Source organism: Nerophis lumbriciformis, linkage group LG02 (assembly GCF_033978685.3).
Source record: "Nerophis lumbriciformis linkage group LG02, RoL_Nlum_v2.1, whole genome shotgun sequence".
Taxonomy (NCBI): domain Eukaryota; kingdom Metazoa; phylum Chordata; class Actinopteri; order Syngnathiformes; family Syngnathidae; genus Nerophis; species Nerophis lumbriciformis.
Genome location: NC_084549.2, coordinates 14,991,614 through 15,006,266, shown reverse-complemented (window position 1 = coordinate 15,006,266; position 14,653 = coordinate 14,991,614). Strand labels below are relative to the sequence as shown.

The 14,653-nt window shown below is 42.2% G+C and overlaps 1 protein-coding gene across 1 annotated transcript in view; it reads right to left on the bottom strand.

The window, feature by feature from the left end:
• Positions 1 to 1,165: 1,165 nt before the first annotated feature.
• Positions 1,166 to 14,653, bottom strand: part of ptpn20 (protein tyrosine phosphatase non-receptor type 20) — a 61,095-nt gene continuing 47,607 nt past the window's right edge. The window contains exons 36-39 of the mRNA XM_072915581.1: positions 8,342 to 8,676; positions 8,045 to 8,260; positions 2,315 to 2,377; positions 1,166 to 2,218 (exon numbers count right to left, since the gene is read on the bottom strand). Coding sequence (XP_072771682.1) covers positions 2,108 to 2,218; positions 2,315 to 2,377; positions 8,045 to 8,260; positions 8,342 to 8,676 — 725 coding nt within the window. The 3' untranslated portion in view covers positions 1,166 to 2,107. The remainder of the gene's footprint in view (positions 2,219 to 2,314; positions 2,378 to 8,044; positions 8,261 to 8,341; positions 8,677 to 14,653) is intronic.

The window sequence follows — 14,653 nt, the reverse complement described above, 5'->3', positions numbered from 1 at the left end:
ATCCGAGCGCATAAAAACTGTTATCGCGCGCTGATTCTCCACTATGTGCGCGCCGTTCTGCGCGCGCGTGGTGCCTTTTTGCGCGCGCGGTGCCTTTCTGCGCGCGCGCGCCGTCTCGGTCTGTGCGCTGTCATGTTTCGTTTTGGCACTTTGGGGGCGGGTATGCTTAGACGGCCCCTTCTTACTGATTGGTCAGGCGAAAAATGCCAGAGCCAATCAGAAGTATAGCAGGGCGGGTCATCGTCAATATGTATCAAGATTTACGGAGGAAGAAGTGGATAAAAACATGTTGTGCGCTGATGAAGGTTATTTCATACCACATAAACACAATACAGGGTAATACAAAATGTGACCCAAATAAATAATAAGACAACAAACACCATAATCACATCTTTCAGCCAGAACTGGTCCACCAGCAATAACATCCAACCATAACATTATTTTATATTTTCACTTCTTCTTGAACATTTGTTTTCTAATTTATGGAATTTCTTTTGATTCAGCCATAAAATTAATGAAATAATCTTTCAATTTTGTTTTTAAAATGTTAAAAATAGCCTTTTAATAATGTATTCTGAAACAGTTTAAAATAATCAGAGAACTGACTAACACTGACCCTACACAACTATGTTGCACAATTAAGTCTTTTTTTTTTTAAAGCGAAAGAGGTAATTTCAACAGGTACAGCATCCTATGTCATATCTACATGTAATAAGATTTGTAACAAGGCAAACCGTTTGTAAATTGGTCAAAAATCGAGCAAGTTATGGTAATTTAATTAGTACATGTACCATTGACATCAATGTAATGATTGAGGCTCGCTGTCCGAGGTAAGATGGCTACAACGTTGCTACGCTGGAGAATGATTGGTAATTTGAAAAATGCTCAGAGCCAATCAGAAAGGAGGGGCCGTCTAAGCATACCCGCCCCCAAAGTGCCAAAAAGAAACATGACAGCGTGAGGAGAGATGCCAGGAGTACACAGAGAGCGCACAGACCGAGACGGCGCGCGCGCAGAAAGGCACCATGCGCGCGCAGAAAGACACCACGCGTGCGCAGAAAGGCACCACGTGCGCGCAGAAAGGCACCACGCGCGCGCAAAAGGGTGTCGCGCGCGCGCACGAAGTGGAGAATCAGTGCGCGATAACAGTTTTTATGCGCTCGGATTTTTGGCACTAATGTGACGCCATACGTTCGGTGAATGCGCATATGAAACTGGTAGGGTTCGGTACCTCCAACAAGGTTAAGAACCACTGGTCTAGTCTCTTACGTGAATGAGCTAAATAATATTATTTGATATTTTACGGTAATGTATTAATAATTTCACACAAAAGTCGCTCCTGAGTATAAGTCGCACCCCCGGCCAAACTATGAAAAAAACTGCGACTTATAGTCCGAAAAATACGGTAAGCCTTTTCAGCGGGAACTGAAAATGTATAAATGTGTTATGTTAACTTATCTGCGGGTTTTTTTTTTCATACAAAATGGGCTCCGAAAAAAAAAAAAAAATCTTTACACTGTGACCACGAACTTGTCTGTGCTTTGGATTAAGCAAATACTTAACAGCAAAAAAGACCAAAATCCGCACATTCGGTCAAATCCGCGGTCCGTCCACTTGTGACTAGCAGCTCAGGGTCGAAGCGGCGCACGAGTCATTCCAAGGCACTTGATTCTTTTCATTCCTTTAGATGATTCGCACAATCAATAATGTTCTTTTTGCCCGAAAGCCCTAGTTTTTCGTCCAGGGTACAAATGCACTTAATGAAATAAAAACAACTCACATCCGTCGACTTATCAGATAATAAACTTTGGTAAGATGATCCTATGCGTATGCACTGGTGACCTGGAGATCAGTCCTACCTTTTAAACTACTAATGACAAATGATGGCAATTTGCAAATTTAACGCCATTGAGAGACATAATCCGATCAAATAAAGGAGATATAAGGCAGATCACGAAGCCTGAAAAATGCGAGAATTCCCTCGGAGGTCTAAAGACAAACACACAAGGAGGACATGTACTGTATGTAAGTGCCTACACACACACTGTATGAAAACAGTCAAGCGTGCTGTAGGAAGGTGTGCGCTCGCTCGCACAAACGCAAACATTCAAACAATTTTGTGGTCTTGGGGACTTTCCGGCTGCCACTGGGTGCCGTGGAGCTGTAAAATGCCCTGTAAAACCTCCAACCAGACTTTGTAGCAGAAGAGGTACTGTTCCTGGAACGAAGACAGAGACAAACGTCGGGAAGCCGGCTTGATTTAAAGCTTGAACTTTGACACTCGACCCCCCCCCCCTTCCCTGTTGGCACTGACCTTGGTCTGAATCATCCCGTGCCGCTGAAGTCTCATCTCCTTTACGATGTTGCTGACGTTGATCTGAGGACAGATGGCGGTTCAATTAGCCCGTGCATGAGGTAATAATGGTTCATTACCCCCAACAAGGAAGTTAACTGAACTTTCATTGGTATCTGTTCTTTTGATGACTGTATCGTACTTCATTGCTTTATTTCTTTGTTAGTAAAAACTGCTCAAGCGATTTTCATGACACTGTCGTGGGGTATTACATGTACCAAGTAGGGTTGTACGGTATACCTATTAGTATAGTACCGCGATACTAATGAATCATTTTTTGTACAATACCGCCTCTGAAACGTACCGGTCCCGCACCCCACCTCATCACGTCATGTCATTGCTGGTTTTACGAGCAGACGAGCATGTTCAGCGGCACACATTAACGGAGTACTTACAAGCAGACACACTGTGTAGACAGAAAAGGGTGAATGGATCCATTTTGGCTTAAAGGGGAACATTATCACCAGACCTATGTAAGCGTCAATATATACCTTGATGTTGCAGAAAAAAGACAATACATATTTTTTAAACGATTTCCGAACTCTAAATGGGTGAAGTTTGGCGAATTAAACGCCTTTCTATTATTCGCTCTCGGAGCAATGACGTCACAATGTGACGTCACATCAGGAAGCAATCCGCCATTTTCTCAAACACCGAGTCAAATCCGCTCTGTTATTTTCCGTTTTTTCGACTGTTTTCCGTACCTTGGAGACATCATGCCTCGTCGGTGTGTTGTCGGAGGGTGTAACAACACGAACAGGGACGGATTCAAGTTGCACCAGTGGCCCAAAGATGCGAAAGTGGCAAGAAATTGGACATTTTGTTCCGCACACTTTACCGACGAAAGCTATGCTACGACAGAGATGGCAAGAATGTGTAGATATCCTGCGACACTCAAAGCAGATGCATTTCCAACGATAAAGTCAAAGAAATCTGCCGCCAGACCCCCAGGAAAAGAGAGTAGATGAGGGTATGTCTACAGAATATATTAATTGATGAAAACTGGGCTGTCTGCACTCTCAAAGTGCATGTTGTTGCCAAATGTATTTCATATGCTGTAAACCTAGTTCATAGTTGTTAGTTTCCTTTAATGCCAAACAAACACATACCAATCGTTGGTTAGAAGGCGATCGCCGAATTCGTCCTCGCTTTCTCCCGTGTCGCTGGCTGTCGTGTCGTTTTCGTCGGTTTCGCTTGCATACGGTTCAAACCGATATGGCTCAATAGCTTCAGTTTCTTCTTCAATTTCGTTTTCGCTACCTGCCTCCACACTACAACCATCCGTTTCAATACATGCGTAATCTGTTGAATCGCTTAAGCCGCTGAAATCCGAGTCTGAATCCGAGCTAATGTCGCTATAATTTGCTGTTCTATCCGCCATGTTTGTTTGTATCGGCATCACTATGTGACGTCACAGGAAAATGGACGGGTGTATATAACGATGGTTAAAATCAGGCACTTTGAAGCTTTTTTTAGGGATATTGCGTGATGGGTAAAATTTTGAAAAAAACTTCGAAAAATAAACTAAGCCACTGGGAACTGATTTTTAATGGTTTTAACCCTTCTGAAATTGTGATAATGTTCCCCTTTAAAAACTAAAGATAAAGGTGAAGTTGTAACACTGAAACGCGCACCGGAAGAGGTTCTCTTGGCCAGCGGCTAACGTCCATCCGCAGTCTGCAGTGTTGTAGCTACTTCTAAATCACTAATCCTCGCCTCCATGGCGACAAATAAAGTGAGTTTCTTACAAGTATCATCCCTGCAGGACGAGGAATAGCTAAACATGCTTCACTACACACCGTAGCTCACCGGCATCAAAATGTAAACAAATGCCATGGGTGGATCTACACCTAACATCCACTGTGATGTTATCAAGTACAGGCACGTATCTAATCTATACTACTATTATTACGTCGATATTTTTGGGCATCACAACATTTTCTTTCGGTTTAAAAAAATTGATATTATGTTTATAAATTCAGGAAATATGTCCCTGGACACATGAGGACTTTGAATATGACCAATGTATGATCCTGTAACGACTTGGTATCGGATTGATACCCAAATTTGTGGTATCATCCAAAACTAATGTAAACTATCAAAAAACAGAAGAATACGTTATTATTACATTTTAACAGAATTGTAGATAAAACATATAACTTAATAGAGAAAGTAACCAGATATTAACAGTAAATGAACAAGTAGATTAACAATGTTGACAAAATAATAGAATGGAAAATGACACCATATATTATTGCATATGTCAGCAGCTAAATTAGGAGCCTTTGTTTGTTTACTTACTACTAAAAGACAAGTTGTCTTGTATGTTCACTATTTTATTTAAGGACTTAACTGCAATAAGAAACATATGTTTAATGTACCCTATAATTTTTTTGTTAAAATAAAGCCAATAATGCATTTTTTTGTGGTCCCCTTTATTTAGAAAAGTACCGAAAAGTATCGAAATAATTTTAGTACCGGTACCAAAATGTGTGTATCGTTACAACACTAGTACCGAGTAAATGATTTTGCAATGCATTGTGGGACTGGGTAGCCATACTTGTTGGACAAAGGCTTTGTTTACAATGTAAAAAGTTAAAGTTAAAGTACCACTGATAGTCACACACACACTAAGTGTGGTGAAAATATTCTCTGCATTTGACCCATCCCCTTGTTCCACCCCCTAGGAGGTGAGGGGAGCAGTGAGCAGCAGCGGTGGCGGCGCTCGGTAATCATTTTGGTGATTTAACCCCCAATTCCAACCCTTGATGCCAAGCAGGGAGATAATGGGTCCCATTTTTATAGTCTTTGGTATGACTCGGCCGGGGTTTGAACTCACTACCTACCGATCTCAGGGCGGACACTCTAACCACAAGGCCACTGAGCAGGTTTTGAAACGAACAACAAACTGAATTAATATGGATTGTAAAAAATACAAAACCACGGAACCGTACCGAGACAAACTGTATCCTGGAAAAAATACTGAAAAAAATGTCGGAATAGACTCACAACGCCTTCTGCCCAAGTGCAGCTGGGATAGGCTCCAGCAGCATTTTCTACCGCTTGTCCCTCTTTGGGTTTGCGAGGGTTGCTGGAACCTATCCCAGCTGCATTCGTGCGAAAGGCGGGGTACACCCTGGACAAGTCGCCACCTCATCACAGGGCCAACACAGATAGACAGACAACATTCACACTCACATTCACACACTAGGGCCAATTTAGTGTTGCCAATCAACCTATCCCCAGGTGCATGTCTTTGGAGGTGGGAGGAAGCCGGAGTACCTAGAGGGAACCCACGCAGTCACAGGGAGAACATGCAAACTCTACACAGAAAGACCCCGAGCCCAGGGATCGAACCCAGGACCTTCTTATTGAGAGGCACATGCACTAACCCTTGTACCACCGTATTTCCCTGTTCAAAAGTCACGTGTCCGAATGCAACCTATTACCCAGGATGTGACAAAGTATTTCCACGAAGCGGCCATGTTGTAGTGGCCGGGTGTCGACCACAGCAATGACACTTGGAGGACCCAACGTAGCTATCAGTGAGTACTGTAATGTACAGTAGAACGCACTCAAGGCTACGATATACAGTACAGGCCAAAGGTTTGGACACCCCTTCTCATTCAATTATTATTATTATTTTTTTTTCATGACTATTTACATTGTAGATTGTCACTGAAGGCATCACAACTATGAATGAACACATGTGGAGTTATGTACTTAACAAAAAAAGGTGAAATAACTGAAAACATGTTTTGTGATATTCTAGTTTCTTCAAAATAGCCACCCTTTGCTCTTATTACTTTTCCGCACACTGTTGGTCTTTGTTCGATGAGCTTCAAGAGGTGAAAACCTGAAATGGTTTTTACTTCACAGGTGTGCTTGAAGCTCATCGAGAGAATGCCAAGAGTGTGCGAAGCAGTAATCAGAGCAAAGGGTGGCTATTTTGAAGAAACTAGAATATTTCAGTTATTTCACCTTTTTTTGTTAAGTACATAACTCCACATGTGTTCATTCATAGTTGTGATGCCTTCAGTGACAATCTACAATGTAAATAGTCATGAAAATAAAGAAAATGCATTCAATGAGGAGAAGGTGTGTCCAAACTTTTGGCTTGTACTGTATATCGAGTAGAAAGGTGACTATATGGGTGTTATTTCACGTTTAGAGGGCTCTAGTTATGTTAAAGAAAACATATTTATAATTGTTTATGCTACAAACTGGACTGGAGCCTGCGGTGCCTCAGACTGGAAGTCTCTGCAGAGAGTGGTGAGGACGGCGGAAAAGATCATCAGGACTCCTCTTCCTCCTATCCAGGAAATCGCAAAAAGCCGCTGCCTGACCAGGCCTCAGAATATCTGTAGAGACTCCTCCCATACCCACCAAGGACTGTTTTCACTACTGGACTCTAGAAAGAGGTTCCACAGCCTCTGTAGAAGAACCTCCGGGCTCTGTAACAGCTTCTTCCCTCAGGCCATCAGACTCTTGTACGCATCATAATAATCCCCTCAATTCCCCCCCAAAAACGAATCATAAAGACAATATAACATACATCCATAAACGTGGATGCATATGCAAAAGTGCAATATATTTATCTGTACAGTAATCTATTTATTTATATCTGCAACTTATTGCTCTTTTATCCTGCACTACAACGAGCTAATGCAACAACATTTCGTTCTTATCTGTACTGTACAGTTCAGATTTGAATGACAATAAAAGGAAGTCTGAGTGAAGTGAATGATATTCGGAGATCGGTAGGGTGTGAGTTCAAACCCCGGCCGAGTCATACCAAAGACTATAAAAATGGGACCCATTATCTCCCTGCTTGGCACTCAGCATCAAGGGTTGAAATTGGGGGTTAAATCACCAAAAATGATTCCCGGGCGTGGCCACCGCTGCTGCCCACTGCTCCCCTCACCTCCCAGGGGGTGATCAAGGGTGATGGGTCAAATGCAGAGAATAATTTTGCCACACCTAGTGTGTGTGTGACAATCATTGGAACTTTAACTTTATATAGCGCTTTTCTCTAGTGACTCAAAGCGCTTTACATAGTGAAACCCAATATCTAAGTTACATTTTTAAACCAGTGTGGGTGGCACTGGGAGCAGGTGGGTAAAGTGTCTTGCCCAAGGACACAACGGCAGTGACGAGGATGGCAGAAGCGGGGATCGAAACTGGAACCTTCAAGTTGCTGACACAGCCACTCTACCAACAGTGCTATACCGCCCTATAAGTCTATAACTATGAAAATAATCCTATTTCGCGGAAACTCTTTTAAAAAAGAGGGACTGTGCTGTATTATGGGCATTCTACTAGAATTAGTATTAGGGCTTTAAAAATGTTTTTGCTATTACATTCCACTTGCACATCCAGCAAATGATGATCACTAGTGGGATTTCAATTGCCATGTTTGGGATTGTTCGGCCTCTTTCTAAATGTGCAACTTCCTGTCTCCAGCTTGTAAAACTGATATTTTGGGATATTCTGATGTTGTCACACATCTATTTATCTGCAATAAATTAGGCATAATTTGTATAAAAAAACAAACAATTACAGCACATCAATTGCCTCGTTTTTCTAGGTTCTGGAAAAAAATCACAAGTATAAGGCTGTGATTTTGCGGGACCTCTGTACGAAAGAGGCTAGTGGATAGTGCCAGAAGCTAATAAAGAGGTTGTCACTCACAGGCAAATCCTTCTCAATGAGTCGGAGAATAATGTCAGTGCAGATGAGAACTCCCGAACGTCCGATGCCGGCGCTGCAGTGGACCGTGACGGGCCCCTTGCGGTGTACGGAGCGCAGGTAGCGGATGAAGCGAACCAGGTGCTCGGAGTAGTGCGGCACACCGTGATCAGGCCAGTGTGTGAACTTCAGGTGATGGACAGTGTGGCTCTCAGCCGTCTGAAGAAATCCCAGAAAGAGTCCGGTCAAGAAGAAAGTCGGAATAAAATGTCTTTAATAAAACATTTGAATGTCCCTCACCTCTTTTTCCACGACACGGATGAGCTTGATGTGGAAGTACTCCAAGTACTGCTGGTTCTCCAGGTGGACCTGATACTTGCCCGTGTCAAGGGGTTCGCTCATCTTCTCTGGCCAGTACTTGTGACATTTGACCCTTCCCCTTTCTACTTCCTGCGTCATCATGGCTATCACGTCCGATTTGTTTTCCCAGATCATCTGCCAGAATGCCGACACCGTGGAGGGTAGCGACCCTTGGCAGGAGATGTAGGAGACTTCTTCACTTCCGACTTGCACGCGGATATAGCTGGCGTTGATGTAATCGCCGTTCTCGCCCAGGCTGACGCGGGTTTTGTCGTCTGTGAATGAGAAATGGAAGACGAACAAACTGGTGAGTGTGTTTGCATCAGTACAGTGTCTCACCAAAGTAGGTTCCGGACTTCCCTGACATTTCAGCAAGCATATATACGTTACGGAAGTTGATGTACATCCAGTGATGGGCAAGCTACTGTACTTTTCAGACTATAAGGCGCACCTAAAATCCTTTCATTTTCTCAAAAATCGACAGTGTGCCTTAATAATAATAGATTTTATTTGTAAAAAGCACTTTACATTGAGCAAACAACCTCAAAGTGCTACAGTGTATTGAAAAAAATAATAAAATAAAAAGATAATTAAAAATAAATAAATAAAATAAAAACTAGAACAGCCTAATAGCTTGAACTAGTATGCATATCTATAAAAAGGCTTTTTTTTAAAAGAAGGGTTTTTAAGCCTTTTTTTAAAAGCATCCACAGTCTGTGGTGCCCTCAGGTGGTCAGGGAGAGCATTCCACAGACTGGGAGCGGCGGAGCAGAAAGCCAGGTCTCCCATAGTTCGTAGCTTTGTCCTCGGAGGTTGGAGGAGGTTAGCCTGTCCGGAGCGGAGGTGTCGTGTGGAGGATTTGGGGGTGAGTATTCTTTGAGGTAGAAGGTGCGCCTAATGTACGGAATAATTCTGGTTGTGCTTACCGACCTCAAAGCTATTTTATTTGGTACATGGTGTAATGATAAGTGTGACCAGTAAATGGTAGTCACACATAAGAGATACGTGTAATCTGCAATATGACGCCAGTAAACAACACCAAAACTATAAATGTTCCATTGAAAATAAAGAACATTACACACGGAGCTCAAAAATCTGTCAAAATGTTTTAGTATGACTTTGAAGCCGCACCGCTTGATGGATTGTCGGCCCATTACGGCTACCGAGTATTACTATGGTGTGCATTTAAGGACCAGCAAACATATTATCTGGTGTTTTGTTTCACAATATTATGCAAAACCAACTTTTCTTATCTTCTGGTACCTGCTGATGTGTATTTGAGATCTGCATAAGTCCTGAAAATTTGCGCACGTCTGTACACGGGGACGGCGTGGCGCAGTGGAAGAATGGCCGTGCGCGACCCGAGGGTCCCTGGTTCAATCCCCACCTAGTACCAACCTCGTCATGTCCGTTGTGTCATGAGCAAGACACTTCACCCTTGCTCCTGATGGGTGCTGGTTAGCGCCTTGCATGGCAGCTCCCTCCATCAGTGTGTGAATGTCTGTGTGAATGGGTAAATGTGGAAGTAGTGTCAAAGCGCTTTGAGTACCTTGAAGGTAGAAAAGCGCTATACAACCCATTTATTATTTATCATTACACTGTAGTCTGTGCCGATGCCGTAGTCGATAAACAGAAGCTATCTTCTTGTTATGGGGCATTCAATATAAAGTAGTGTAAAGTTCTAATTAGGGCTTGGCGATATGGCCTTTTATTAATATCTCGATATTTTTAAGCGATACACAATATATATCTCAATATTTTGCCTTAGCCTTGAATTAACACCTGATGCATATAATCACACCAGTATGATGACTCTATGTGTCGACATTAAAACATTCTTGTTCATACTGCATTAATATATGCTCATTTCAAACTTTCCTGCAGAGAGGGAACTCACAACTAAGTCAATTGACCAAAACTGTATTTATTAAAGAGTTATTAAGCAGTGGCACAAACATTCATGTCATTTCAAAACAGAAAGTGCAAGATTGTCAGAGACATTTTAAAACAAACTATTAGTGCACTTTTGTGAATGATGCCACATATCAAAACAACACTAAATTAAAGTGCACTTTTTGTTCAGAACGCAACTAGAATAGTTTAAAACAAATAAAGTGCACTTTTGTGCATGATATCACACAAGATATTTCAATAACTGTCAAATAAGAATGAGCTGCATAATAGGAAATCAAATAGTGTATGTCCTTCACTATGTGGTAGCTTACTGCGGACGTTATCTCCTTCTGTTGTTGACTATTTTTTTCATATGGTGTTGATCTGGTAATGGTTGCTTCGGCATTTTGTTGGTGTGGCACCGAACGGAGATGTTGACATGCGGAGTTTCAAGCCCTCTTCATTCTCTAGCGGGTGACTTTTCAAATGATGCTACAAATTAGCAGTAGGTGCTACTTTTTGTAGCAACGCTTTTGCCGCATACTTTACATATGACAGTTGTCTGTTCAACATCTTTCCGCTTGAAGCCAAACCACCGCCAGACGATGGACCCCGTGCTGTTTTTCTTAGGAATTAATTCTTCCTTCATTTGTTACCAGATTGGTACCTTCTTTCTCTCGTATTACCACTCGCACCACTCCGCTAGCATCACAGCTATTGTTACCTATGTCGCTACCTCTCTGCTCGGCGAGGGCGTATGACGTTGCACGCGCGACAGTATGTGACGTATGTAAAAAGGTGCGCTTGTTTTAAGTCTCTGTGAGAAGGAGAGACAAGAAAGAGTGGGGAAAAAAGCCTGTAGTGTAATGCCTGCAGCTGAAAGCAACTGCGTGAGAACGTATACTCGAATATCACGATATAGTCATTTTCTATATCGCACAGAGACAAACCCGCGATATATCGTGTATATCGATATATCGCCCAGCCCTCGTTCTAATTTATATCTCTTTATGAAAGCGCTAAAAACTACCAGTGTAGTGAGTTTACATAATTCACCCACGGAACTTTAGTTATTAGAGCGTTCCGGTCAGACGTTTTTTCACGGGACACATTTCCGACGTTGTTATTGTACTAGTGAGCCACGGATGAGGAGACGCTGCTCTGTTGTTAATTTAAGTAAAGTCTGAATGTCATTAAAACAGTTAGCTCCATCTTTTGACACTTCTTCCACTCCCGTCCTTGCACGCTACACCGCTACAACAAAGATGACGGGGAGAAGACGCTGTCGAAGGTGAGCCACCTAAATAAGACCGCCCACAAAATGGCGCATCCAGAAGCGACTGTCATTTTTGTCACATTTTGACCAAGGAACCACAATTACATGTTATGTACACCACAAGGAAATGTTTTAAATTTAGAAAAAAAATCTTAATATGACCCCTTTAATGCGCCTTATAATCCTGTGCGCCTTTTGTATGAAAAATTACCTGAATAGACCCGCTCATCGGCAGTGCGCCTTATAATCCGGTGCGCCCTATGGTCCAGAAAATACGGTACTTGGAAAATGTAGTAAGCTAAGCTACAAGTTACTCTTCATTAAATGTAGCTAAGCTACAGGGAAAGCTATCCCTGGAGAATTGTAGCAAGCTACACAGCAAAAGTAGCTTGCTACATCAAAGCTACATTTAACGGCATTTCTATCTATGTGCCTGCATGTATAATATCAATGTTAATGTGACTGAGAGTGTACAAATGGACCCAGTAAGGGTGCATTACTATTAACTATCTGTCATTTAGCTGGGGACACCCTCCAACTACCTCTGTATGTATTCATTTAGTTTGCCTTTTCTTTGGCCCACCCCTATAATGTTATTAATTTGATCTACCTACAGTAAAAAAACAAAAAAAACAAACAAAAAACTATCCATATCTTGACCAAAAAAAACAGTGACTTGTGTGTTGTTTGATAATGGTTATGTGCAGTAAAACTTTTCATGAACTCAACTCACCTTAAAACCTCTAAAGGCTTAGTGGCCACATGTGTGGACAGCACCTTTTAGCTCTTATTTCCAAAATTGTGTACACTACTGAATTGGGGTCTTATGGCCGCTTATGTGGACACTTATACTGCCATCTGGTGGTGTCAGAAGAGTATAACATACAATGGAATTTGGAAAAAAAAAGTGTTAAAATAAGAATTAGCATGTCACTAAACATGAAGTACACGTTTGTGTACTTATGGACTAAGTACATCATATCAAAAGATGATTCTTAGTTTTTATTCCAATAAGGGTCCAATAAGCCCAAATAGCAAAGAGAAATAAAAAGCATGTAAACAAACAGCTTGGGCCTTAAGAGGTTAATTAATGTGTGTTCCTAAATTTGTGTTGGATGCCTTACAAACCCCAAAACCAGTGAAGTTGGCACGTTGTGTAAATGGTAAATAAAAGCAGAATACAATGATTTTCAAATCCTTTTCAACTTATATTCAATTGAATAGACTGCAAAGACAAGATATTTAACGTTCGAACTGGAAAACTTTATATTTTGGCAAATATTAGCTCATTTTTGGAGTTTGATGCCTTCAACATGTTGGCACAAGTGGCAAAAAAGACTGATAAAGTTGAGGAATGCTCATCAAACACTTATTTGGAACATCCCACAGGTGAACAGGTGCTTGCCATGATTGGATCTAAAAGCAGCTTCCATTAAATGCTCAGTCGTTCACAAACAAGGATGGGGCGAGGGTCACCACTTTGTGAACAAATGCGTGAGCAAATTGTCGAACAGTCTAAGAACAATGTTTCTCAACGAGCTATTGCAAGGAATTTCGGGATTTCACCATCTACGGTCCGTAATATCATCAAAAGATTCAGAGAATCTGGAGAAATCACTGCCCGTAAGCGATGATATTACGGACCTTCGATCCCTCAGGCGGTACTGCATCAAAAAGGGACATCAGTGTGTAAAGGATATCACCACATGGGCTCAGGAACCACTGTCAGCAACTACAGTTCGTCGCTACATATGTACCGTATTTTCCGCACTATAAGGCGCACCGGATTATTAGCCGCACCTTCAATGAATTACATATTTCATAACTTTGTCCACCAATAAGCCGCCCCGGATTATAAGCCGCGCCTACGCTGCGCTAAAGGGAATGTCAAAAAAACAGTCAGATAGTTCAGTCAAACTTTAATAATATATTGAAAACCAGCGTTCTAACAACTCTGTCCCAAAATGTACGCAAATGTGCAATCACAAACATAGTAAAATTCAAAATGGTGTAGAGCAATAGTAACATAATGTTGCTCGAACGTTAATGTCACAACACACAAAATAAACATAACGCTCACCTTCTGAAGTTATTCTTCATTCGTAAATCCTTCGAATTCTTCGTCTTCGGTGTCCGAATTGAAAAGTTGCGCAAGCGTGGTATCCAAAATGGCCGGTTCCGTCTCGTCGAAGTCATCGGGAGTCAGTGTCGCTGTTGTTCTGTGAATCCTGCCTTCCGGAAAGCTCGGACCACAGTTGTGACCGAAATATCTGCCCAGGCATTTACGATCCACTGGCAAATGTTGGCGTATGTCGTCCGGCGCTGTCTGCCCGTCTTAGTGAAGGTGTGTTCGCCTTCGGAGCTGTGTGAAAAAAGCCACCCGGCCTCTTCGCGTAAACTTCCCTTAACCACTCGCTCATCTTTTCTTCATCCATCCATCCCTTCGAGTTAGCTTTTATGATGACGCCGGCTGGAAAGGTCTCTTTCGGCAAGGTCTTCCTTTTGAATATCACCATGGGTGGAAGTTAGCATGGCAAGCTAGAACCACAGTGAAGGATGACTTCTCATTCCCTGTGGTGCGAATATTCACCGTACGTGCTCCCGTTCCACAGTGCGGTTCACAGGAATATCAGTTGCTGTGAAATACGGTAGTAATCCGTGTGCGGATGGAGAGATTGCGTCTTTTTATGAACCGGATCCTTTTCGCTTAGTAGGAGCCATTTTGTGGTCTTTACAGATGTAAACAGGAAATGAAACGTACGGTGATATCCGCGCGTTTTTTCTTCTTCTTCCGGGGGCGTGCGGTAGCTTACAGTAGAAGAAGAAGCGCTTCCTGTTCTATGGGGGCGGGTGCTTACCTTGGCGGTTGCTTGCGTAGAAGAAGAAGCGCTTCCTGTTCTACCGGGAAAAAAGATGGCGGCTGTTTACCGAAGTTGCGAGATCGAAACTTTATGAAAATGAATCGTAATAAAGCGCACCGGGTTATAAGGCGCACTGTTAGCTTTTGAGAAAATTTGTGGTTTTTAGGTGCGCCTTATAGTGCGGAAAATACGGTAAGTGCAAGTTAAAACGCTACTATGCAA